A 27,598-nucleotide genomic window follows, 5' to 3' on the forward strand; every position below is an offset into this window, starting at 1 on the left:
AGGCCTCTAGTAGGAATGGGACGGGGGGGGGGACTCACAAAGTGTTTCCAAAAGCAAAAAGACAGATTATATATTTGAATTAAATACTGTGTAATTTTCAGTGGTTGACTCCTTGTGCTCTGATCCACAGGGAAAGTACATGGACATTGAGTTTGACTTCAAGGGAGATCCTCTGGGTGGAGTCATCAGCAACTGTGAGTATTGAAAGGAAAAGGTCTTTAGAATAAAAGGTGAATGCAGGAGTTATGGCACAGGACATACATGACATCATGCGTTATCCTAATCACATCATTATAATTCTGCTCTGACCCGTCCTACATCAACCTGATCATTGTGCTGTCTCCCAGCAACACAGTTAATTGAGTTAAACATCCTGGTATCAGGTATCCCAGTCTGTAGATGGCTTGTTCCTGACACTACAATATACAATAATCTACACACTTCAGTCATTACAATGACAATGAAGACAATATACCATATTTGTTTTTCATAATTATTTATTTGTGGATGAAGCATTGAGCACTTTAAAAAAATCAATGTTTTTTCTGTTTCTGTTGTTAAGCTCTGCTGTGTATTCATTATCAAATCAATTTTACATGGAGCGCAAACATTACACACCACTGATTACACACCACTGATTACAATGGGGGTTTATTTTACGATCTGTACATCATATGATTCCTCTGTCCCGAGACAGGAAGTCAGTAACTTCCCCTAAAAATACGACTCAACTGGGATACATGTTATTAATCTCTGTAAGAGGAAGGGATCATCTCCAGTAAAGATGGGGACTTTATTGGAACGTACATATTTGATTATGAAACTGCAGATAATTAAGTCACATGGTTCTTCATTTTATTAAAGCCCTCAAGACTCGATTAAACCCAGATTTCCTGTTCTCAGCCTGAACCTGAGGCACCTCTCGACAGAGTCCTCCTCTCTATGCTGAAGCTCTTCTCTCTGTTTTGGTTTGATCTCGCCTCTGTTCACATTGTTGTGTCTGCGCTGGCTCCTCCGCCAGAGGTCACAGAAACAAAGAGAGGAGCCGATGGCGGCGACACAAATAAACCTCTGTGCGTTGGCCTGAGTCAGCCCGACACAAGGGGGCTGTCTGTGGAGGAGAAGAAGAAGAAGCAGCGTCATGTGACTGCCTCACAGAGCTGGCTGGATGGACAGATGGACGAGGTGGTCCTGGATGGATTTCTCCTCACTTCTCAGCTCATTATTTCCATCCTAACTGAACATCCTCAGAGTCCTCAGACCTTCTCTAAAGTCTCTAAAGTCAAATCTCAGTAGCTCTGGTAACCATAAGACATTTTTGGCAGCCTCACAGCCAAAGCCTTTCAGTCAAAACACAACCGGATATTGTCCCCACATTGACACTTTAATGTGTGGTTGCTTATCTGAGGCAGAGAGAACATGTTGTGAACAGAGCACGCAATGAATGCCATCCCAGATGCTTCCCATCTAGAAACCGTGGCCCTGAAGTAGCAGATGCAATATGACTGAATGGTTTGGTGGGACATGAGGTGTAAGGTTACTCTAGCTCCCTTTAGGAAGACGATAATCGGAGTCTCCTCATCGCCCCACCTCTCGGGCTTCTGACAGAATGGTGTCAAAACACAAACTATATACATGCAGGGAAGAAGGAGATAAAGGAAATGGCTCCTCGGAGGTATTTCCTTTTTCCCTCGGAGTTTTGATCACAGCTCTGCACCGTGGCTGTCAGCCACTCAGTCATGGATGTTGTATTATTGATGCGTTTGCTCTTATAGAGCCACTTCTGTGATTCATGGCCGGTGGGTGTCACGGATTCACATTCATCCACCTCTGCCTCTGACAACCTGAGGTCTCTGTCGAGGGCTCTCTAGTGAGGAGCTCGCGGTGCAGCCACAGATACTGTGGAGTGCTTCTGTCCTCTCAGCACCCACCCGGCGCTGAGTCAGTCCAAAGATTGACAGCCGGCTTGGAATGGGATCGTGGGTTTAATGGAAGTTCGTGTGGATATTATTCCTAAAATGTTCACTTTGACTACAAAGTCTCCCGAAATACGACGGATTCAAAGCAGACAAACTGAAAGGCTGGTAACCAGTCAGGCTGGCAGGGAAGATCTCGAGTGGCCTCAGATGCTGCAGAGCTCCGCAGTAGGTCTTTAATTAAATTACACTCAGCCTAATGCGGTGAGTGGCTGATGGGTCCCCTTTTAATCAGGTACCGTTGCACTTGGTCGGTAGCCCGGGAGAAAAAGGGCTGACGCTTAGTATCCATGTGTGGTTTATTCTCTGGGCACTTCCTGTGGTGTTCAGACTCACAACAACTGCCCGGTCACCGTAGCAACTGGAACACATCATTGAAATCCGGTTGAGCTTCACAGACGCAGGAGAGGCAACTCTTAATACCTGCGGGTCAGCCCCATGTTCACCACTGCAGGACACCTCTGTGAAATACTTCCTCCAGAGACTATTCTTAGTATATGACTTTTGTCACCATTTGTCATCGTTCCCTTTTTTGTTTGTTTTTGACTCTTTTTAGATCTGCTGGAGAAGTCCCGTGTGGTGAAACAGCCACGAGGAGAGAGGAACTTCCACGTCTTCTATCAGCTTCTGTCTGGATCCTCCGACGAAGCACTTAGTACGTCGCACAAATGCAGAAAATGGGATTTAGGCTTCAGCCACACTACTACAGTTTCATTTGACACTACTCCAGAGGTTTAGAGCAGCAGATACTGAACATTTTGGAAACATTGCGTTTTAGTTTGAAAACTGAAAGTGAGATGTTTGGAAATCAACAGCTGCTGATTTGATATTTTTCTGATTCGTCAGCCTCCTATCACATGACCCTACTAAGTAGAAAACAAGTTAAATTCTGCATTTTACAATAGATTTCACTGTAATCTGGATTTAGCCTTAAATGGAAGCGTCAGTATATTTTTATATGTTGTCCATGTTGTTTTTTGATCTGAAAAGGAAGTGCTGTTTAAATTGGGAAAATTAAAATCTCAAATTAACCTCTTATCACATCAAATCTCAAACTGGGGTTGTAATATGTGTAGCCTGTTTTTCTAAAATAATTGCGGAGCTCTGTGTACACACGTCTCTGTTCAGAGGAAGTGATGAATCAAACCTCACCGTGGCCAGCGGGCAGTTCTGTCCAGAGGAAATCAGACCATTGTTGGACCTTCTGCCACGTTTGGATTTAATCATCCTCCAGCCAGACTGGGATTGGAAAACATGATCATGGCGTTCGTGTTCCCCAATGTCTTAAGTTTGAATATCACACTTTTAAATTCGTCTTTCCTGTCATCTGGAATCCCCAGCAATCCAGTCCTTTAGTTAACATCTTATGCAATACATTTTCCAGCAGGGTTTCAGCTGCACAAACACATGGCTTATACATTAATGACCGAGCCTTCCTGCCTCACAAACACTCCAGAGAACAAAGAGCGCAGAACCTGTTCCCTCTATTTGCCTTTCCGCAGACAGAGGGCATTGTTTTATGTCCCGAACGCAGGAGAACAATATAATGGTCATTGACTTCAGAGCGCACGCATCACAGGGGCTTGATTTAGCCGTAGTTAATGCGAGAGCTAATGAAATCTGACACATGCTCCCACGAGAGGAATAGATTTCTCTGCTACAAGATAGCAGGGCTTTTAAGAGAGGGCTATTTGATCTCTCAGAATAATGTTCACGGCAGTAACTCGGCGTGTGGAAGTCGTGTCTGCAGCCTGCAGGTCGGATGAATTTGTTTGAAAGGCAGCGGTGTCGCCCATTTAAATTTTTCATCATCACGTTGAGTGCAGCACAAGCATTATGATAAGACTATGGGTTATTCTATCAGGCACGTTCCAGGTGTGAGTGCATGCGTGTTACTTGTGTTTAATGTAAATCAGGCCTCATTTGTCTTTTGACCAAGCGAGCACACTTTGAATAGCGAACCACATGCTTTGTGTGTCACAGAGAAGCTGAAGCTGCACCGGGACTTCAGCAAGTACAACTACCTGAGTCTGGACTCGGCTGCGGTCAACGGGCTGGACGATGCAGCCAACTTCCGGACAGTCAGAGTGAGTCGTGCACACACGTCTGTCTTCATCATGTCACACATTATCCTGATGGAATCTTAGTTTACTTATAAAGGAAATGCCACTAAAACCTAAGGGACTGAAAAAAATGATCTCAATTTGCTAATTCTCTTGATTATGATTTTAATCTTTTCTATTTTGCATTTCAAGAATGAAGTTGAAATGGCGAGAATAAACATGAAACTTCCAGATTCCAGGTTTAACTTTTAAGAATTTATCAAGCTACTAATGCTAGCAACATCTGAATGCCTCTAAAAATTGTTTGGTATAAATATATTGGTGTAATGGTTCTAAAATATACAATATTTTTTTCATAATAAGGAAATTCCTCATTGTTGTGGGTCACATAGCTGTCAGTGGCTCCTGGATTTGATTTCTATTTATCCTCAACAATTCAAGTTTAGTCTCAGGATTTCAACTTTATTCTCGACATTTTGACTTAGACTCCACATTTCAACTTATTCATGAATACATAAACAATCTTCCTCTGATTTGGTTTGACTTTATTCTTGGCATTTCCACTTTATTCTCAAAATAAGAAAGAAAACCAAAAAACTTCCTCCTTTTTATTTATTTTTCTTCTGTCTGTACTTTCTGTTGTTGCATCATGTGAACTGAATCTAAATCCTGTACAGAGGGTAGAGTAATTTAAACTTCTTATCTCCTGCCCATAACAGACCAACAGTTTGTGTAGATTATGAAAGTTGAGAGAAGGCTCCGCTCCAGATTCCCCGCCCACCTGTTGCAAAACCATTTGAACTTTGAACTGAGCCTGAACTTGAAAGTGAACTTAAACCTGAGTCAACCCGGTTTCTATTGATTTTAAGACGTGAAACTCCACACGTGGACCAGTTAACAAAAATCATTTCAACAATGGTTCAGCTCGTAAACCAGCACAATGGCAGCAGCAGCAGCAGCAGCAGCAGCAGCAGCAGCAGCAGCAGCAGCTCTGTGGAAAACCCCAGGACAAGGGGCAGCTGCTTCCTTTTATTTGAATATGCTGCAGGATCTTGTGTGCATGTGCAGTGACACAACGTTGTGTCCCTACTGATGCTGACACACAGGATGTTGTGTCTGTGAGGCACCATTGTTATCAGTCATGCTGCAGCGTGCTCCACTCTCTGCTGCTCGGTTTGTTCTGTCACACTCTGCTGTTCACATCCTGCTTTAACCCTGTTCCCGTCCCAGCTGCGTTTCTCCACCGGAAACACCCGAGCACATCAGCACCAAACAATGAGTCCGACCATGTGGAGTTCACTGTGACGAGCTCTGTAATAAGTTTAATTTCAACAAAGGTTATAACAAGTTAGTTTCCACCACACACAAGAAACATAAAGTTAGGTGAGGGTTTATAATGTGGTACTCAGCTTTCAGACACGCACTGATCTGAGGAGACTCTCTGGTGGAGCTGTGGGTGAGAATGCAAACTGAACTTTCACTGCAGTGTCCAAGGCCAGCCCCTGAATAAAAGCTGGGTACTGTGAGAGAGAGAGCTCATGTGAGGATACAGCAGGAGTTGCCGTGCTGCTATTTCGTCGATTATATTCCTAACACGCAGCACACGCTTAAATACAAAACCCCAAAAAGAATACTAACATCTCAAGATGATCAGGTGTCGTACACATAGGAGACAAAGATGTCAGCAGAACGTTTGGTGACGTAAACAAAAACCACGTGATCTCTGCAGCAGAATCTCCTGCTGTGTTATTCATGAGTGACAGTCTGGACATTCTCCAGAGTTCAAGTCTGAAAACATCCTTAGTTACAATTTCCTTTCGTTTTAGCTCCTCGTTGAATTCAGTCAAAAAGGTGTTCCTCTTTTTGGATATGCTGAATTATGTAAAATGAATAAATGCTTAGTTTGGCCTGAACTCCCTTTTAGAAAAATCTCTGTCTTAAAAAACTTTCTTGGAGAATTAAAGGTTAAAATCTGCTTGAAACAGCTTTTTGAAATCGGCTGCACATCTCCATCCTCTCTGCTCCAGTTTGCAGTTTGGAGGTGACGTCTAAAATAAGATTGCAGAAGACATTTGTGTTGGAAATGTACAAACTCATATGTCACATCCATTTCTATGATAACACTTGTTCCAGTGCTGGCAGGCTGCAGCAATAATACTTCAGTCTTTGTGAATTGGTGTTTGCACAGTCACACACTGTCACATTAAACTGCATTTACAGCTTAGTTCCCACGGAAATGTAACAATATTAGTTGATTTATGACTCTCTCTCTCTCGCTCTCTCTCTCTCTCTTTCTCTCTCTCCCTACCCAGAATGCCATGCAGATTGTGGGGTTCATGGAGGACGAGGTGCAGTCGGTGCTGGAGCTGGTGGCCGCCGTGCTGAAGCTCGGCAACATCGAGTTCAAGCCGGACTCGCGCAGCAACGGCTCCGACGAGAGCCGCATCAAAGACAAAAACGGTTTGTTGACAGATAAACAAACAGGAGGCAGGGAATCTTCAACAAAAACAGAGGAGGAAATTACAGTGGACTATGCAAGTGGTGATTTAAATCCTCAACAGCATGTCTGAGCATAAACTTAATCTAATCTGAGAAGGAAGTGGCTGACGGGAAAAGTTGACGTCTTCTTTGTGAAACCACCCTGATCGTTTATTGACTGTGTGTTTTTCCTCTCGTCCACTTTGCAGATTTGAAGGAGATGTGCGAGCTGCTGGGGATCGAACAGTCGGTGCTGGAGCGGGCGTTCAGCTACCGGACGGTCGAAGCTAAGAGTGAGAAGGTCTCCACCACCCTGAACGTGGCCCAGGTCAGAGGAATCTGTTAAAAACTGCCTAGCACCAGTTACACCACTGCATTTCCCTGCCCTACTTGTATTGACATTAACACAGACACACTCTCACACACACACACACGCAGACACACACGGCTCATAAAAAGATAATGGGCCATTTCTTCCCCTTGACTTGCTCCACTGGCTGCCGCCTCTGATCCAAGTCAATGCCACGTGAAAAGCTCTCCATTATACATGGGCAATATTCCTCCTGGAAATTACAATGTAGGTCATATTGTTTAGAGGTTAGCGAGTTCACCCACACTGCCCTTAGAACACGGATGCGCCAAACACGGGTCAATGTGTCCAAAAGCATAATCCGAAAAAGGTTTATGAGAATTAGCCTGACCTCAGAATAATGAAACCAGCCGGCCTGGGTTAGAGGTTTCCTTATTTAGTGTTCTGTAATTCAATGTTTAATGTATCCACATTTTTACTGAGAGACAGAGGCTCGTAGGATTTTATCAAAAAGATGTTTCTCTTCTGCAGAATTAGAGTTAAAATCAATTTGTCGTCTCCTTATCACCAACAATGTGTTATTTATTAACAGGCCTACTACGCCAGAGACGCCCTCGCCAAAAACCTCTACAGCCGTCTGTTTAGTTGGCTCGTTACTAGGATCAATGAAAGCATTAAAGTAAGTGATGCTTTACTTTTTTATTTCACTCAATTGACTCAAATATGATGCGTTTTCATGCCCTGAACCGGCAGAACACCTCTGTTGCTCTGTATTTCTAATATTGACAATATTGTCCCCTGCAGGCACAAGGTAAAACTCGACACAAGGTCATGGGTGTGCTGGACATCTATGGCTTTGAGATATTTGAGGTAAGAGACACAGCAGATTGACCCCCCCCCCCTCTTGTTCCGATCAGCCACAAGGACAGAATCTGACCACACAGGCGTTGCATTGCATTTCAAAAGGATTTTAGCCCCCGGGCAGCTTTTGGCACCTGTGAGAAGCTTATGAACGATAACTGAGGCTTGATAAAAACCCAGATTCAGATTTGATCGGTTCAGCTCTGTTGCTCCCGGGGGGGAAATGTTGTTTTCTGCGCCAAGGTGAATTCAACAGTGAAATCAGAAAAATGGCCACAACATCAATGCAGTGCTCCGAAACATCCTCAAAAAATCATATGTAACTATCACAGTGACCATGTTTTCATTCACACCAGTATTCCTACTTATGACCTTAGTCATAATAAGTCACTTTTTTGAGGAGGATTTTTTTACATAATAGAACATAACATTCATTCACAGCACATTTACTCATATGACTCGTTTCATTAAAAACACACCATCATGTCCGACACTATTCCACCAGTTTTAAAACCTTAACCTGAAATAGTTTAATGTCCCATGCTGCCATTTTGGATGAATTGCTGTTTGTCTCGAAATGTAGAGAAAATTCTAATGGGTTATTATGTACCTATTAAGATGTTATTATTGCTTGTTCAGAGTATGAACACGGTGGGTTAAGGGGAATCAGAAAATGCTGTTTACGTGGCCGCGTCTTATTCAGAGTATTGGAATGTTCGTGTCCATTTAAACCTTGACCTTGTCAAAGGTCAACACAATGTGTTTTATCAGCGTGCATGTAACTATTTGCTTGCAAACACCAGTGCCGGCAATTTGCTTTGTACAGTTAAAGTGAAACAGCATAAAATGTCCCTTGCACTGTTGCACACACACACCACCCCTCGTATGTTCTTGTCTTGCTCATGTCCCTGCCTGTTCCCCCCCACTCACTCTCAAGTCCTCCCTCTCCCTCTGACTGTTGTGTTGTATCTGGGTCACCAGGATGGAGTAAGTAACACCTGCACCGGCCTGTTTGCTGTGCCCGTGTGCATGCTGTGATCTCCACCCCCCCCCCCTTAATTCAGCGTCGCATCCTGATAATTCAGATAATTGTAGCGCTTCTCGTGTGCAGCCGCAGCCACAGGACGGAAATGCTAAAGAAGCCTTTGCATCGTTTGGGTCGTGAAACACTCAGCTGCCACTTTATTCAGTAAACCTACCAAAAACGAATGCAGTCTCATACAAAGCATGGTTCCAGAAGTAAATATATCCCATTCATTTCATCCGTAATAGTTTAACCATCCGAGGTAGATTTACCACAAGCTATGAGTTTGTGCGACAATGTTAAATGCGCCTGTAGACGTCCGTATGATATCAACTGGGTTTTAATAAACAAAACATGTTGACGTCTCTGATTGGTGGAACCATTGAAATGTTTACCACAACCATTAAAAAGAATATAGCTCTCCCATTACTGAAGGGTTCTGTATTATAACTCTCAGGTTTTAGAGAGGCGTTGATTTTAGTAGTTTGTTCATCTTGGCTTGTTGTACAGGACTGCATTACTTTTAATTAGATGCACCGAATAAAGTGGCAACTAAATGTATTTAATTTGAGTGTCTACACCATTTTGGGATTTATGCTCTTAAACTTTATCTTTCTGAGAGTAAGATTGTTAAGAGATTGACTCAAGTCGTCCCCCTGTGGCCCCCTAACTAAGTTCAGCACAATGAGGAGGAGCCAACGCTCACTGCTGATCTCTGCCCTACGGTGAAATGGAACATTTCTTAGTTGCCAGTGGTAACTGGAGTCTCTTCACTGCCAGGATGCCGCGAGGGAGTTACTGCTCCCGGCCAAGAAGGAGTCCAGCTTGTACAGTTAACTGTCATAAAAGTACAACACGTCTGTTTTTAGGCTTCAGTTTGTGTATCATTGAAATAAAAACACTAATGTGTTAGTAAGGACGATGCAAAGGTTTACTTTGTGGTTTTATGATTAGTTAAAAGTGTCTTAGCTGCAGCTTAACTTTTAATGTACAGACCTGAGAGTTGTATCAATCTTTTCTTTTAACTCTCTGAAAGAAAAAGTTTAAGCATATTAGCCAGTGTTGAACTCTTCCTTTAACAGATACAGGTTAGATAAAGCTTTTCTGTGTTTAAGTCGTCTTTGGGTATTAATTCAGCTCGTGAAATTGGTGTACGGCAACTTTATTATCTCAGAATTTCTCCCGTAAAGGACATGGAATGTTTAACATTAGAAACACCGATGAGATTTAAATAACATCTGCTAAACATTTAAAGTCAGTGCTTCCCGTAACTATCCCCCCCACCCCCATCCCCAACCCTGAAAATACTGTTTAATTTTTTATCACATAATATTAAATGAAGGTACTGTCCACTTCCTGAAGGCGAATAAAGACACACCTGAGTAATGAGCCCATTGATTTCCCCCCCTGCTATAAACCGCTTGTCATAAAACAGGAGATTTGCAGCTGAAATATTTTACAGTTACAGTAGAAGTACTGTCATATTTCAGCCTGATGTCTGCTGCCACTAGGGTGTAAACATGCATGTGTGCGTGCGTGTGTGTGTGTGTGTGTGTACATGGTAAATACGATCTTTCCGTTTCTCAGTAAAAAGGAAATGGAGTCTTAACATGAATAACCGCTCTCCATGTTGCTGTGTGTCACGTAATCCTGGTCACTGAGAAACCCGGCTGCGTCCTTAACAACTAAACCAGCTTCTCTAACTGCCTTTGTGAGAAATCAGTTTCAAACTAGCACGCACAACAAAGGCCGTCCGCCAGAAGCATGACTCACCGCTCACCGCTCATAACTGACAGCCATAATTACTGAGTAATTTCAGAAAGTGAAAAAAATGGTTGAAGCTTTTTAAATGGTTAATGTCATCAATGTTTAATGAATTCAGTGACAATTTACAGGAAGTTTTTCTGATAAGGGTTTTATCATCTGAAGGTGCAAGTTCAATATTTATCAGTTGTTCCCCGGGTTCATGAAACTTTGAATGATTGTAGTGGTGATGAGGCAGCGAATCATTGAATGGAAAGATAGAGCTGCAGGTTAGAGTTAGTTCAAGATGGATGGTGGCTGGTAACCTTTCACATGTAAGACGTTTTTAACTGGGAAGTCTAGATACTTTTTCTGCCAACTTCAGAAAATTTTACTACGCTTATTCAGAGCCATGTTAAATTCCCAGTTCTTAATTTGCACGTTTTTTTAAATTGTCCAGAAGTGTTGTCCAGTGACTTCACTGTCGCCCTTTTCCACCAAGGTCAAACTGGTGCTCCGGCTGTGCTGGAAATTGTACTGGTTTGAAGCTGGTTCAACTTGGGAACCAGATTAGTTTTCCATGGGCTAGAGCCACCACACAGTGACATCATTACATCACTGTATAAGTCTCTGATTTCCCGGCAACAGGAGAACACACTACCAGCACAACATCAACAATGGTGGACCACAGCAATTTGTCTCCTCCACGGACCACTGCTGCTTAGCTTTGGCCTCCAGAGTAAAAAGTATTCAATCTTCTTTGCCGACTGCACATGACATAAGCTCTGTAGTTGTTTTTTAAATGGCGATCAAAGTATTGGTCCTGGGGGTCACGATAGCTCCGCCCCCAGCCCCTGACATAAGCAAGTCTTTCCTCGACACAAGTGACAAATTAGGCCCATGAATTTGGTGGAAAAGGGGTAATTGTGCATCTGATAATATTGAATCAAGCAAAATGTGTCAGAACTCAGAGTAGACTTCTCATCAATACATGTTATTAAGTATTAATATGTATTATTGAGGAAAAGGTTCACTGTTAAAATGGTAAAAAAGCTTTTCACTGACTTTTATTGATTATAACATCAAATGAACTTGAGCCAGGGCACCTTTAGGATTCAGCGTTTGAATTAATATCTGAAGGTATTGACATTTGACCTGTTACGGCTTCTACAGGACAACAGCTTTGAGCAGTTCATCATCAACTACTGCAACGAGAAGCTGCAGCAGATCTTCATCGAGCTGACCCTGCGTGAGGAGCAGGAGGAGTACATCCGAGAGGCGAGTTCACACACACACACACACACACACACACACACACACACACACACACACACACACACACACACACACACACACACACTTAGATAAATGACCTATCAAGCCCGGCCCGTGGCCCTGGTCGCCCTCTCTAACATGCAGCTGTACATTTACATTGTTCAACATGTCAGCGGCCAATTTGTTTGTTTAGTAGCAACATGTCAACCTGGTCACGCCACTCCTCTCTTGAACCTCTCGTGCTGTTTCAGCTCAATCTGCATTCCTGCCCTTGACCCTGGTGCATTAACTGCTTCGTTTACGTCTCCGTCGTCCGTCACCCTCTCCTCCGCTGTCTCTCTGCCCGTTCTCCCCTCGGCCGCCTCTCTGGGAAGGAAGTGATCCCTCACTCCAGTGAGAGTAAACACTCCCTGCTGTGGGCCTTTAAGCTCTGTTTGTTTTCAAAGCTCTACGGATGTGAGCGCTGACCCCCCCCCCCCCCCCCCCTTCCCTCCACAAACTCCTTCCCCCAGCAGCAGCAGCGGCACCACCGCCACCAATGATATTCCACTCCTGGGCTCTGTCCAGTTTACTGCATGGGAAAATACCAAAGCACTGGAAAAAATCGGGAGGTCCACCAATCAGGAATTCAGCCAGTCAGCCGTCATTTTAGGCCACACCTTCTTTTACTCCCTCCCTTTGCGAAATATCCGTCCCATTGCTTACATCAACCCATTGCTGTTCCCAACCCATTAGGAGCTGTGAATTAGACGTGGGCTGTTCAGGGGCCAGTGGCCTCTTCCACAGAGCGATGGAAAATGTTTCCCTGTCGCTCTTCAGAAAGACTTTGTGCTCTTTTCTCACTCCGACGATTGGAAGAATGAGGTGGAGACGGAGCAGGAGAGAACTGGGAGGAAAGATATGGTTATAGAGACAGATGTATGGACCTTTGGCACTAAACGACTGCACTAAAAATATGACAGAATGCTTAAATTAGGAAAAAGGACTCTAACTTAAAAGGGGCCCTGCCCATTTCTCTTTTCTCCCCAGGACTTGTTACCATTAGAGCCCGACTTCCCCTTGTAAATATGAAGTGTTACAGTCTGTGTCTACATGTTGTTTAACATCAGTTTATGAGAAAATGAAATTTAAGGTTTTGGGGTCAGAGAGAAACCCAGTGCAGATGCGTACAACTCTCCTCCTTTTTGTTTTAATGAATTAAAACACTATTTTGAAAGAGTCTTGAGGAAAGCACCTTTCTGCAGAGCTGCTTTCAGACGCTCACTGAAGTCTGGAAAATGTCCAGAATGCAAATATATGAGTCAGTTGCTCCAGACATTTTCCTTATCACATATTCCCTTCTCAGGAAAATGTCAGCGTGAGGCCATGTGAGAATAAAGCAGGGAAAAAACAAAAAGAGAGTTGTTGTGTTGATGTTTCTAACATGAGATGGACACAAAAGAAGAAAACAAACAAATTTCTGACTATAAAAAAGCTTTGTCGTACACGTAGAAGACACCCATGTGGTTTTGTGATCCAATCAGAAGTAGACATCTCTAAGTACAGGTGTGAACTCACTTAGCTCAGATAGCGATCCCATCACGCCAGACCACTTTTGTAAGTTGTCTGGGAAAACGTGTGTGAAAGCAAATCCGTCCTGAGCCAAATGTGAACTGAACCTGTTTTCAATCTGTGGCCATACGCTGATATGTTTGTGGCCATCAGCAAAATTTCAACACTGACCACGACCTCATGACCGATACTTTTCTTAAATCAGGGAAACCTTTCCTCGCTGCAGATGCACGAGATTCATTCAGCACCTCCTGACTCCTCCCTCTCTCTCTCATGCCGACACACACACACAGTGACACACATCTGTCATCTCAGACTGGGTCAAAACAACTCACACAGATGGCATAAGTGTTAATTTGCTTGTAGAGTGTGAAAGTGTTCACATTACTTTTGGCAGTTAAGTCAGATGCCAGTGTCGATGTGAATTTATGCATCACTTCCTGCCTCCTGCATAATCAGGCGCCAGCCCTCACCTGAATGTTGTTGTTGTTGTGAACGTGTCCTGAACAATCTCCTGCTGCTCAGTTTACTTTATTCAGTTGTTTTGTTTTACCCATCACCAGAACAGAAATACAAAAGAATGTTGTGAGTCTCTCTCCATGTACATGTGTCTTCAGCAACCGTTGGTGTGTAGACGGTCACAACGACTAGAATGTTTTGTCAACCATATTTCTTGCTTTATCTTAAATTGTCCTATGTTCTGTCGCAGGGCATCGAGTGGACCAATATTGAGTATTTCAACAACGCTGTTATCTGCGACCTCATTGAGAATGTAAGTCCATCTCCTCCTCTTCCTCAGAGACCAGACAAACCAGCTCAACATGAATTTATGTTATAATCTGACATAAGTTTTGTTATTTAACCTTTAATATGAATATGAACCTCTATCTCTTCTCATGTTGTGATGGTCAGAACAAAAACGGCATCTTGGCCATGTTGGATGAGGAGTGCCTGAGGCCGGGGACGGTCACCGACGAGACCTTCCTGGACAAGCTGAGCACAATCTGTGCTGAGCACCTGCACTTCGAGAGTCGTCTCAGCAAGAACTCAAAGTTCCTCACGGACCACACTCTGCCTCACACTTGTTTCCGGATCCAGCACTATGCCGGCAAGGTACTATAAATTATTCGGCGCACAGAACAACAAGAGATGTGAGGATAAAATCGACAAGACGTGTGATGAAGTGCTGAAAGAGAATTTGTGAAAACACTTCTTTTCTTTTTATCAAGGTGCTGTACCGTGCCGAGGGATTTGTGGACAAGAACAACGACCTGTTGTACCGAGACCTCTCGCAGGCCATGTACAAGGCCAACCACAGCCTCATCAAACAGCTGTTCCCTGAGGGCAACCCTGCCAAGGTCAACCTGAAGAGACCCCCGACCGCTGGGTTCCAGTTCAAAGCGTCCGTGGGCACGCTGATGAGGAACCTGCAGACCAAAAACCCAAACTACATCCGGTAACTGCTGTCTTTTCTACAGGAGACATAAGTTGTACAGATAAGAGCTTGATATCTTGGAGTATTAGCATGTTGTTTGTTGTTTGGCCCGATGCAATTGCTTAAAAAAAACCCAGCTAATTTGCTTGAATTGCTTAAATCAACATTCTTGAAACTGCTGCTTCTAATGTTGCCTAAAACTAAATCTCTATTTGTTATTCCTCATATCACAGCTTGTCAAAACAGTCCATATCAGATTTTTCTAAAAAGGGTGATATCCGCTCCACACATTATTCCAGCTCTGGTTTGAACATCCCTCTCTTCTTGCTTCCCCAGGTGCATCAAGCCCAACGACAAGAAAGCCTCCCACATCTTCACCGACTCCCTGGTGCGCCACCAGGTGCGCTACCTGGGCCTGATGGAGAACGTCCGGGTCAGGAGGGCGGGCTACGCCTTCCGCCAGCCCTACGAACCGTGCCTGGAGCGCTACAAGATGCTCTGCAAGCGCACCTGGCCCCATTGGCAAGGACCCGCCAGGTAACTTCTGAAGCATTGACTAATGGGGGGGTGCAGGTGAAGAAGGGGATTAAAGAATTGTGGCTGGAAACATGCCAGACTAAATCGCTCCAAGGTTTGTGTGAGGTGGGAACTGGGAAAACGCTCCGAGGGTTTTTTTTAACTAAGGAACTGAGCCGGGGACTTCTCCCAGTGGAGGGACTGTGACCAGCGGTAATAGATTGTAGTTGGACTGGTCAGCTGGCAGGTGGGAGCGCGGAGCCGTGTGAATGTGAAGCAGGTTAGAGCTGGAAAAAGGGCTCGGGTGACTTTCCCTGGATTAAAGGCTCAAAGAGGGTGGAAATAATACAGTAAGCTGAGTTTAATAACACTTTACCCGACAGAGCGGAATACTTCTATAAGCTTATTGAACGTATTCTCAATGTGAACGCCAGACTTGCTTTATAATGACCAACGGCTGTGCACTTGTATTGCCATCCCACTGTCTGCCATCTTGTCACGTACCAGTTGTTTCACTGTCGGGGGGGAAATGAGCCGTTCCCTCTCTGAACCACAACATGTTGAGACGTTTCAACCTTATCTTCTGTCTCCTCCGTTCCACGCCAGCCGGTGTTGCGTGTCTTCCTCCACTGTGCTGGCAAAAGCACTGATTCTTATCCGCTCTGCCACACATCACTATCTGGTCGTTCAGCTATTCCCCTCAATGCTCTGTGTGGTTGTGTTTCATTCTCCTCTAATCGTTCCTTCTCCCTCTAACTCCAGCATTCCTCTTTCTCTTTCCTCCTCCTTTCCCCCCCCCCCGTCGAGTCCAGATCCTCTCGACGTTGCTTTTTAAGTTGTGCGCATGTTGTGTGAATGTAGTGTTGGATGACTCCTCTGGCTCTCCACAGGGAAGGAGTGGAGGTGATGATGAGCGCCCTCCCGGTTCCAGCAGAAGAGTTCTCCTACGGCCGCTCCAAGATCTTCATCAGGAACCCAAGAACGGTACCAAACACACACTAATGCACATTCACCCTTGTGCCCCCTGGACTTCCTCACTCCAGCCCGTGCTCGGCGCCCTGTTTTCTCACAGTAAGATGTTAGCAGAGCAGGGTGGGCCGCGCTCGGAGCCCCCCACTCCGGCAATTAGCATCCAACCACCGCTCTGCGAACACATGGTTCCACTCAGCCGTCCCATCTAACATGGGAAATGAACGTCTGTACTCGGTGCTTGCAGACTCCTCGACAGTTCGAGCCTGCAGCCATTTGAATAGAGCCCCCCCCCCACACAGCTTTGACCAAACAAAGCTTGGAATAACATGATCTCACACTAGGGGAATTTTTTATTTTTCTCCTATAAGCGCTTAGTCTATCTGATCAACTTATCTCCCTCATATATCTGCAGCTGTGAAATCACTTGGGTTTTAGAGTCGAGTGAAGCGGATCGGGATCAAAGTTTCCAGAAAATATTTAACCGTAGCCGCACCCCCGAGCTTTAATTGTTACGTAGGTTTGGAGAAATCGTTGTTATGAGCCATTAAATAAAATTCTGAGTGAGTGACATTAAAACAGCCAGGATAGATTCAGGTGAAAGGAATGGTGCACTGGCTTTACAGGGACAATAACATGTTGCTCATACGTCACTGATGACCTGAAGTCGTTTCACACAGGTCATTTCTTTTTATTATATTACTTAAGGTCTGAGCAGTAAACCAGGGAGGACTGCACTTTGTTCTCGATATCACTGAATCACTATTTGCTTTGATAAAATGAGTTTTTTTTATTGATATCTGTCAATGTTAAAAAGATTGTGCACCTTCTTGAATAAATATAAAAGACACACGTCATATAAGTGGTTTCTGTTGTCTCTGCCGTGCTCAGTTCCTTCTTCTCTCTTCCTGCAGCTCTTCTTCTTGGAGGAGAGGAGGAGGCAATGCCTGCAGGACCTGGCCACGCTCATTCAGAAGATCTACCGCGGCTGGAAGTGCCGCAAACACTTCCTGCTGCTGAAGAAGAGTCAGATAGTGGTGTCAGCCTGGTACCGTCGATACGCGGTGAGACCCCCCCCTTGCCGAGGAATCAAAGAAATCCATACACAAAGCAAAATAAACTGATTGGTGTTGATGCATTAGGTGTTTTTTTTTTAAATCGTCTCCTTTTCCATCCCACAGCAACAAAAGAAGTACAAGCAGATCAAGAGCGCCACCACAGTGGTGCAGTCCTACACCCGAGGATGGCAGGTTCGCACCTTTCCATTAAACTCGCTGTTCAGACTGAATTGTAACGGAGAGCGATGCAGAAACATTAACACATCTGCTGGCTTGTTATTTTTTCCACCAGGCCCGCAAACTCCTGAGAGAGCTGAAGCATCAGAAGAGATGTGTGGAGGCGGTGACGACCATCTCAGCGTTCTGGCACGGCACCCAGGTACTGATGCATTGAAGTGCAGAGAGATATCAGAGAGAGAGGTGTTTACCTCAGCCGGGGTTTGATGCAGACTTTTATCCATGTTGAAAAAGGCGACTCTGGACAACTTAACAGCTCTTGTTTCTCATCACATGCAGCGATCCTGCCTAACGGCCTCACAGTGTTACAGAAGAAAGTCTATTCTTTAACAAAGCTCTCCTTGATATCATTGCTGCTGGTTCCCTTTAATCCTGCTTCTCTTCCTGATCACACAAACTGCAACTTCTCCTGTTTTTTTTCTTTTGTTTCCCTCCCAATCCTCTTTCACCTCCCTTTTTCTTATGATGATTCTTTGCCTTCTCACATCCTCCACCCGTCTTACCTAACGCCCACCGCATCCCACCAGGCTCGGATGGAGCTGAGGCGTCTAAAACAAGAAGTGCGGAATAAACATGCCGTGACAGTAATTTGGGCATACTGGCAGGGAACCAAGGTATTTCCACCCAGCCGTAGTGTGTCGCTGTCCCAGCTGTCTTGTCACCCTCCTGTTCACCACATCCCATCCCATCCCATCCCATGCTCACCTCATAGAGAAGCAGCAGCCGCTCTGAACCCGGTCCCTCTGCCGTCCACTGGCCTGTTTAATGTGCCTTATTGTAGTTTGTCCTCCTGTTACATGTAGGTTTGACTGGACATGGTTCATTGTTCATCTGTAAAATTACAGATAAAAAAAACTAGATTTCTAGACTAATAAACACCAAACCCCAAAAAGTAGCTCATGTGTTTTAAAAAACGTTTTGGTTTGGTGTCTATCCAGTCTGGTGTTTTCATGCAATCTAATAATTACTTCAGCCCTACAGTGCCCACCGCCCACGATTTTTCACTCCGTTTTTTTAATTCCCGCTCCTGCTGTGAAGCCTAATTTTAATATACTGATGTGCCAACAGCGAAACAGCAGGAAGCTCTTACGCCTAAACATCGAATTATTTCAGTATGATGACACTTAGAAAGCCTCAGTGAGTGAAATCGCAGCCACCGTGCAGATTTGTTAGTCTTCATGATTACCATAATCTTATCAGTTTACACTCACCTCAGATATTCCTAGTTGTTAATGATCAATACTTTATTTCAAGGTCTCTGTTGATAACGATTAATCCTGACTCCTGATTGGCTGTCAGCGATTATTCCGTATGAACTTTGTTCCCGGCGAACATGGCGGCTTCTTATTTCGTTGGAAGCAACAGATAACACAGAGTGGACTCTCCCATTGTGGCAACATGGCTCCATTTTAAAATCAGTCACATGACATGAACATCGCTCATTGCTTCCACGCATGTTGACGTCTCGTCTCTGGACTGTTGTCTCTCGTCCGTGTTGCTCACCCACTCATTGCCTCTCCTGAGACCATCCCAGTTGTGACTGTCCCTGAAATTAACCTCCTCCACCACTGCCCCTGCTTTCCATCAGGCCCGGAGAGAGCTGCGGCAGCTGAAGGAGGCGGCGAGGAATAAGCACGCCGTGTCGGTCATTTGGGCCGGCTGGCAGGGCACCAAGGTATTTGGGAAGCCTGTCGTTTTTTTGTTTTTTGACTTGCCGTGACTCCGTGACTTGCTGCCTCCGTCAACCCGTTACCAGCTCCCCCATTCTCCCCAGAAAACCTCATAATATGCATTGTCTACATCGAGTACACAAGGTTTACAACCATATACCACACACACACACACACACACACACACACACACAAGCTGTTGTCCACTGGATGTGGGAGTTAAAGAAGTTGTTTTGCTAACTTGCTGTTTATTCTCAAAGACTGTCTTTGCAGCTGTGTCTGCAATATTGTAATTCTCCTGTAAATACTAGTTAGTGACTCACCGTTACGTGGGCAACGCCATCCCATGGAAGATGCAGACACACACACACACACACACACACACACACACACACACACACACACACACACACACACACACACACACACACACACACACACACAGGACAGATGCCACTGCACGCCGCCTGCTCTTCCTGCATGACTTCTTCCATCTTGTGTAGCTGCCGCATGTTGACCCTTTGCCTTGCAGTACTGTTTGTCTTCTAGATGGATCTGTTTGGATTGTTTGAAGTGACCTCTGCTGCCTGAGCTGTGACTTTTGCTATTTGCCTTTGTTTTTTTTTAAAGTCCCTTCCAGAAGTTTCCCTACTAACAGTTGCTTTGACCTACAGAGCCAGATTCCTCTCTGGGAGCCTGGAGCAGTGGAGCTGTACTTTAACAGTCTCTTCATGGTCGTGTGTAGTGTGTACGAGCGTGTTTGTGTATTTGATGCCTGCTGACCTCTGAGGCAAAAACAGTATTTCTCTCTCCTCCCTCTATTGTCTCTTGCTTCATTTGTTGCCGCTCTCTCTCTCCTCCCGCCCACCCCCCCGAACAGGCTCGCAGGGAGCTGCGGAAACTGAAGGAAGAGGCCCGGCGTAAGCACGCTGTCGCTGTGATTTGGGCGTACTGGCAGGGACTCAAGGTACCACCCCCCCGGCGGCACAGCTCCTCACCAAGTCCGCCACCTAATCACCACCCCCGACCCCTAACTCCTCCTCATCTAATCCTATCTGTGTTCGCGTTCGTCTTCAGGAAGCCAGTGTCTGCCAAGCGTTGTGATCCCACTCGGTTCATTATCCTGCCGTTGTTTCAAAGGGTTAAGCACAAAGGGACATGAGTAATTATGTGGTAATAGGCCGATGTATTAAAGAAGATTAAGTTGCAAAGTAGCTTAATGTTTCCACCACTGTTATACACAAATCAGCTTTGAGTCACCTAATTGCAGTGACTTCTATACGACCAGAACATCGTATTTTTTTAAGAGTCCCCCTTCCCCCACATTCACTGTGATCTCATCCTAAAGGAGAGGTTCACCCAAATCAGAACCCAAACATTGACTGTTTACCCCTGTGGTTTCCAGACTGGGATTGTTTCATCTGAGTCTTCTACCAACACTGACAAGAAAGTGAATGGATTTTTCATTGAGATGCTTAAATCACCGGCAGAACTCCTATTTTTGAAAAACTGAAAACCAAGCCCCGGTTTCTCAAAATAATCCCGCAGCCTTCAGAGCGGCAGTTTTCATCGGAACAATTTCTCTGGTTGGAAATAGCAAAGATGTGACGAGCGAAATTTGGTTTTTAATGCTAAAAAATTTAAACCAACAGAGCCTGACAGACGTGGCAGACGCTGTGTGTGTGTGTGTGTGTCTCTCTCTCTTCTCAACATCTTTCTCAGTGTGCTTCTTCTCTATCTGTGAAACTAACCCCCATACACAGCAGCACTGTTTGTTGTCTAACAGTTTTTTGTCCCACCTGTTCTTTCTTTGTCTTCAGGTGTGTGTGTGTGTCCTCAGTTTTTGGTGATTATCTGTTATGTGTTCTGTTCGGTTTCATAACGTTGTCCTCGTTGCAGCTTTAATCTTTGTAACCGTGTTAATTGACTGCTTCGCACCTCATAATGCACAAGGCAGCTGTTCACGTCTCCATGTGCACAGTCAAGGTCGGCATGAAGGTCGGTTTCATAACCATCATCCACTTGTCAGTAAATCCTTTGTGGTGGATTCCAACAGCGCAGAGTTTACTTTGTTTCTGTTCCATGTTGTTCATCGTTTTTTTGTGACTAACAAAGTGTCTGTTTTTTTATTCTGTGCTGCCATCCTCCTGTCACTGTTGTCTTATTCTTCCCTGCTTCACGTCAAACTAACCGGTGGAAATAGGCGCCTGGAGGTTTATTTGTTTGTTTAACTTTTTCTGCTCTAACAGATCCGCAGAGAATACAGAAAATTCTTCAGGGCGAACGCAGGCAAGAAGATCTACGACTTCACCATCCAGAGAATTGTAAGTAGTGCTCGAAACATATGCCTGAATGTTTACCTTGAATAAACGTTTGCGTAGAATGTAATTATTAGCTTTTTACACGCTGTCACAACAAACGTTTTTTCCTTGCCTAACAGTTCTCGTATGTCTCCATTTGTCCAGATGCAAAAGTACTTCCTGGGTCTGAAGAGCACCTTGCCCTCCATGTCGCCCATAGACAAGAGCTGGCCTGCAAGACCCTATCTCTTCCTGGGTGGAGTCCACTCAGAGCTCAGGAGAATCTTCCATCTTTGGAGGGTCAGTTTTCAAAGTCCAGTGTCAGATTAGAATCGCACAATCCAGGGAATACAATAGAAACAAAGAAATGTGAATTATTGGGCATTCATTACAGAGCAAAAAGAGTAAACGCAACCTGCAAGATCTTTTTTACGTATTATAGACCACAATGCAAAGAAACTTTACAGTTATTTCAGCTTTCAATGAACAAAACTGACTGAACATGTGGGTCAGTGGTTGAATTTCACCACCAGGGGTCTGTACCACGAAGAAAGCTCAACCTATCTCAGATATCTTTCCGGAATCCGGCTCATCGTAACCTAACAAACGCTCGTAGGTCCCACGACGCCGTTTTTTTAACTCGATAAGATAAACCCCCCCCGGCTCTCCTTCTTTGACAAAACTTCACCTCTTATCGTGATCTTTTTTAACAGCCCATGTGCAAACACCCTGCTGTGTAACCAGCCTCCTGATACACCACATCTGTCAGGTGGATGGATGAAAGAAGACGTGATCAGTAACTCGGATTTAGACGAACGTGAACAGAATTTGAGAGACAAAAGCCTTTTGTGTATTTTGTTTCAACAAGAAGTGATACAAAAAAGGCAGCTAAGATCGTTTTTATTTAAACTCAAAATATAAATGTTGCTATATTATTGTTTTAACGTCTCTTGTGTCTGTGTGTTCAGTGCAAGAAATACAGGAGCCAGTTCACAGTGGAGAAGAAGGCAGTGTATGAAGAGAAGCTGGAGGCAAGTGAGATCTTCAAGGATAAAAAGGCTCTCTACCCGAGCAGGTACCCGAAACTCACTGGAGCAGAGTGCTGTTTGTTTCACGCTGTATAAAAGAATATCTCTTGACACTTTTGGATAGATAAGTAGATTAGTGACTCTGTAATTCCGCGGCAGAGGCACCAGACATGTTGCGTGCCTCACCTTGGGAACACCTGTGTGTCTGTGTTGTGTCTCAGTGTGAGTCAGCCCTTCAAAGGAGACTACCTGGAGATCAACAAGAACCCCAAGTACCAGAAGCTCAGCATAGCGATGGAGGACAAGGTGCTGCTGGCGGACGTGGTTAACAAGATCAACAGAGCAAATGGAAAGGTAAGAAAGACGACTTTATCCAAGATATATCTATTGTTTATCACGTTGTGGCCTGCTATCTTTTCCACACAGGTCTAGTACGATACAAAACTATGAAGTCTGTTTTTTGGGGGGGGGGTATTTCTTCGCACTGTGCAGCAACCTGCTGCTTCTGACAGTTCAACAACCTGCATTGTTGTTGTTCCTGCAGGAAGCAGACGTGTCCGGGCTTGTTCACAGTGTTTTACTCTTTACTCCGACTTGCATCATGAGACACAACAACAACTAAAAACACTTGTTTCACCGTCTGCGTCTGACGATGTCGACATTTTGACATGTTGCACAAAGTTAGAATGACATAAGACACGTTTACACGGACATATATATTCTGATATTTACCTGAATAAAACACTTGCCATGTAAACAGCATTTTCTGATTTACTTTAATCCAAATAAGGTCATTAGTCTGATTATGTACACACGTATTATCATATGATGACGTTGTGGCAATTTAATATGGAAGTGAGTTAAATTCAGACTCAGCTCTGTAACTATAGAGCTGTAACTATAGAAATGTTCACTCTTTCTCGTACTACTCTGACCTGTGTATGTCTTTTAAAAAGACAATCGGTGGAGTACGTATCGGTTGTTTTTGTATTTTTAATACAATAATTGTAAATATTGGTTATATTTTTGTTCAAAGGTACTATGTTTATGCCTCAACATCCAGTTTATATGAAGCTGGGAATCAATAAATACTGCATAAAGAATCAACACCTAGGTTTAAATGCACTTATTAATTTCTTTCTGCATTTTGATGTCTTTCTTTTATAAATTGTTTTTCCTTGAGAAAAACAATTTATTTTTCTCAAGGAATAAATTATCTAATAATGACGTGTACGTGATTTGGGAGTTAAATAATGTCTAATGAATGAGGTCAATATACAAAATGTTGCTTTACATGCAGACACACTCATTGTTCTGACTCGTCTCTGCTCTGGTTCTCAGGGAACGGCTCGGCTCTTCCTGCTGACTAAGAACAGCGTGGTGCTGGCCGACCAGAAGACGGGCCAGGTGAAGGCCAGCGTCCCCCTGCCGGACCTCGCCAGCGTGTCGGTCAGCACGCAGAGCGACGGCTTCTTTGCTCTCAAGCTCAAAGAGGTGAGATAAAGCGTTCGAGCAGAATCATGATTCCCTTCTGTTTTGGTTTCCAAAGTTTAGAAAGGCGATTTTCTCGTCTAACTCTCGGCAGGACAGCAAATCAAAATGTCCCTTAACTGTTCCTTTAAATCCTGCTGCAGTTATACAGTGTTTCTCTTGTGCAGGACAGCTGTGAGGTTATTCTGAATATGTACGGATGCTAAACCAAGAAGTTCGACTACATTTGTGCAGCCTGCAATAATCTGGCTTCCACTAACTGATATAGATTTGCTGCATTTGCCGAATGAAATTGTACTTTTGGTTTAAATGCTCTTGGGAAATCTCTCACCTCAGTTAGTGCTGATTCCAAACTTTTTTTTTGTCCAGTGCTTTTAGCTTTTTATTGAATTTGAGGAACACAACAAGTAAACATTTTGCAGGAGTTAAGTTTTTCCTGTTAAACCAAACCCCAGGTCCCCCGACTGCCACAAACCACACACAGACACACAACGCACACACACTCAGAGAAAGGTAAAATAACAAAACTAAGGTTATTAATGAATGAGTGGCTGTAAAACAATGAGCAAATGTTACCATAAAGTGATGATATTGACAAAATAAATCAACAAATGAGAAAAAACAGCGGCCTAAATGAAAGTAATGGAAATACCACTTTGTAATATAATCTACTGGGTAAACATGAATGATAGAAGTCCCACAAACTTAATAAAACTTGTGTAACTAAGTATTATATTGTTCTGCTACTCTCTCTATACTATAGAGTATATAGTATACTAGTGCAGTGCCAGTTCTAATCATGTCTATTTGGAATGAGCTGTAAAAGTGACCTGCAGAAGTAAAGACTGCAGGACTCAGTCCAGAGAACAGTGAGGGTGAACCACCGCTGCTGTTCACCGGTTTATTCAACGTTCAGTTGAACTACTGAACGCTCTGATGTTGTGATCGACAGCGTCACTTACATCCATGAATCCCATGATGCTGCTAAAGAGCGCTGGTGTTTATACAGAGTTTATTAATCCTGAATGTGTCATGTGTCCATGTCAAACCAATTTCAACACTACTTCTTTGGACTCTTAACAATACACATGCAAAGAGGAAGGGTTCTCCAGATTTCTGGAAGTAGTAGAATAGATGAAATTAAGCCTATGATGACTCTGTAATTGTGTTATTTTACTCCAGGGCTCGGCCTCAGCTGTCAAAGGCGATTTCTTACTCAGCAGTGAGCACCTGATCGAGATCATCACCAAAATCCACCGCATGGGCACCACGGCTGCAGACATCGACATCTCAGACGAGTAAGGGAGCACGTGCGCTCATTAAGGTCCAAGGCTGTGACTCAGCATGTTTTGCTTCCGGCTCGTGTGTAATGACTCGGCTGTTCTGTCTGTGCCTCAGGTTCCTGGTGCAGTTCAAACAGGACAAAGTGTGCGTGAAGTTCATCCAGGCGGTCCCCAAGAACGGCAACAGCGTGTCCTGCAAGCGCAAGAACAACCGGCTGCTGGAGGTGTCGGTGCCCACAACGGCATAGTGCAGCCCCCCCAGCCCCCCCCCCAGCCCATCATCCACCTCCTCCCTGCTTCCAGTGCTGCTCCAGAGGGCTCAGACTGGGGAGGGAGTAGAACGCAGAACCACCACCCACTCCGAAAGAACCATCACCCCATTACCCCTCCCCCCCTCCACCAAAAAATGACAGTGCAGTTATTTGGCTTGTTGTGTTGTTGCTTTCCCCTTCAGTCTCTTGCTATCAGATTTACTCTGGCACCACTTTCGCTGTAATCATGTGCCACTTTTATTTAGGCAGAGAGAACCGGTAGCCGGGTTGCATGCCACAGAAATTTGGTAAAAAAAATATATGTTTCACCGGTGTTCTTTTGTAAAACTGGGGTCGAGAGTTGAAGAAAAATAGATCTTGGTGGAGCACAAGAGACGTTTGTGTCCCGGCGGTGATGTGGATGATTGTTCTCCCCGAACGCTGAGTCGCTCTTCAGAGGAACGCGTCATCGTTATCTGAGCCGCTCGCCCTCTTTTTAAGAGTTTAGCTTCTCTGATGATGAAAGTAAAAAAAAAAAATACTGCACTTGTTTTCACCTCGGTGTAACCAAAAGAGGATGAGCGGGAAAGTGAATTTGATTGTATTGATGTATTATTTTCTATATATATATTTTCTCTCTCTGACAAACAGAATTAGCACAGCGGGCAGTTGAGAAGCCAGATGTGATTTTTTTGCAAGATTATTGTAAAACCACTTTTTTTTTCTTTGTATCAACAATTCCTACGTGCCATTGAACAGGTCCCACGACTTGTCACGCGTCGGTGTGCAAACGCAAACCACACAGGTGATCGACCCCATTCACTTCCTAGTATTGATCAAATCAAGGCCAAAAACAGTTGAACTCGGGGGCGAATCAAGCTGGTGGTAGATTTATATTTCGATTGCATTGCACACGCGATCGATCTCCATTCCCTCTACAAGCACAAGTTTCTGACGAAGCTTCATTTCCGACTGATTTCATATCCCTTCACACTTAGAAACGTCACGTCTGACTCTAAGAACATCCGCTCATTTTTTATGTGGGATTTAATTAAAGATGCTGAAAAGGGCAATATAGACATTCCAGTGGAAAATGAAAAACCCTTGATACTGATGTTTTTTTCTTTTGTGTGCAATAAATTAAAACGCTTTTTCTCGATTATTCTCAAAGAGGCAGTAGTGAGAACCCATAGCAGTCGCCCTCACTGTACCATCGCTGTACATAGGCTCCTAAGGTCGTGGCCCTGGCATGGACAAAGGGTTTCTCTAGTATCCTCATATTAATTGCTGTGTTTGTGAAGCGGCTGTTTTCTGTTGCTTTTTCTTCTTCTCGCCACCGCAGCTTGACGTGTTGTCGTGCTCGATTCACTCGGATGTGTCTTTCCAAGACCAAAAAACAAAACAAAAACGACATGCACATGACCATTGATTCTTGCTGTATCAAACCAGTTTAAACTTTTACAACTTTCTAGCGCGCTCACATTGCAAGAAGGACAGAAAAAAACAACTGGTACGCATATATTTACACACAAGCCAAATATGAGTATCAAAGAAGCAGGAGTGCTCTATTTTCAGGTATGTTGATTATAATCATCTGTATTTTGGATGTACTGGGTGTGAGTTTTGTACCGTTGATTCCTAAGTCAACCAGCCAAACTTGGTCTAGTGTTTAGTTTTGTAATCCAGAGTATCTTGGGTTGTATGTTCCTTGTATGTTTTTAACGACACACACACACACACGACACAGGGACTTGAGAAATCACTTGTTGCGGTCCCACGCGTGGGAACGTTTGAGCCAGTTTTGACGTGTTTGTTCTCCGGGCTCCGCACTGTTTCCACGCAGCTTCGCTAAGGTGATGTCTCCCCCCCCCTTACTCCCCTTTCCTTTCTCTCGCTCTTTTCTTTGTCTCGTATTTGAACAATGGCTAGAGCTGCAAAATGGTCGTCTGCATTCTTGTGTGCCTAATGTTAACCTGTGCTGAGACATGCAACATGGGAATGTTTCAGTAGAAGTCGATGTAACATTTGCAAGTTATCTCTTTTTTAAATTAAATAAAAATCAGTAATGAATAAATGTTA

The 27,598-nt window shown here is 44.1% G+C and overlaps 1 protein-coding gene across 3 annotated transcripts in view; it reads left to right on the forward strand.

Moving 5' to 3' along the window:
• Positions 1–27,598, forward strand: part of myo1b (myosin IB) — a 60,209-nt gene extending 32,611 nt beyond the window's left edge. The window contains exons 6-31 of one of the 3 annotated variants that reach the window (XM_061088221.1): positions 131–194; positions 2,533–2,631; positions 3,960–4,063; positions 6,352–6,499; positions 6,727–6,845; positions 7,420–7,506; positions 7,632–7,697; positions 11,629–11,733; positions 13,991–14,053; positions 14,194–14,394; positions 14,511–14,737; positions 15,053–15,253; positions 16,123–16,216; positions 17,116–17,265; positions 17,383–17,451; positions 17,552–17,638; positions 18,024–18,110; positions 19,085–19,171; positions 20,047–20,133; positions 21,416–21,490; positions 21,632–21,766; positions 22,435–22,541; positions 22,716–22,848; positions 23,836–23,988; positions 25,168–25,283; positions 25,384–27,598. In XM_061088221.1, the coding sequence (XP_060944204.1) occupies positions 131–194; positions 2,533–2,631; positions 3,960–4,063; positions 6,352–6,499; positions 6,727–6,845; positions 7,420–7,506; positions 7,632–7,697; positions 11,629–11,733; positions 13,991–14,053; positions 14,194–14,394; positions 14,511–14,737; positions 15,053–15,253; positions 16,123–16,216; positions 17,116–17,265; positions 17,383–17,451; positions 17,552–17,638; positions 18,024–18,110; positions 19,085–19,171; positions 20,047–20,133; positions 21,416–21,490; positions 21,632–21,766; positions 22,435–22,541; positions 22,716–22,848; positions 23,836–23,988; positions 25,168–25,283; positions 25,384–25,516 (2,997 nt within the window). In that variant the 3' untranslated portion in view covers positions 25,517–27,598. The remainder of the gene's footprint in view (positions 1–130; positions 195–2,532; positions 2,632–3,959; positions 4,064–6,351; positions 6,500–6,726; positions 6,846–7,419; positions 7,507–7,631; positions 7,698–11,628; positions 11,734–13,990; positions 14,054–14,193; positions 14,395–14,510; positions 14,738–15,052; positions 15,254–16,122; positions 16,217–17,115; positions 17,266–17,382; positions 17,452–17,551; positions 17,639–18,023; positions 18,111–19,084; positions 19,172–20,046; positions 20,134–21,415; positions 21,491–21,631; positions 21,767–22,434; positions 22,542–22,715; positions 22,849–23,835; positions 23,989–25,167; positions 25,284–25,383) is intronic. The other 2 variants (XM_061088219.1, XM_061088220.1) reach the window with 2 other exon arrangements.

The sequence above is a fragment of the Limanda limanda genome, chromosome 16, assembly GCF_963576545.1.
Source record: "Limanda limanda chromosome 16, fLimLim1.1, whole genome shotgun sequence".
In the NCBI taxonomy this organism is placed as follows: domain Eukaryota; kingdom Metazoa; phylum Chordata; class Actinopteri; order Pleuronectiformes; family Pleuronectidae; genus Limanda; species Limanda limanda.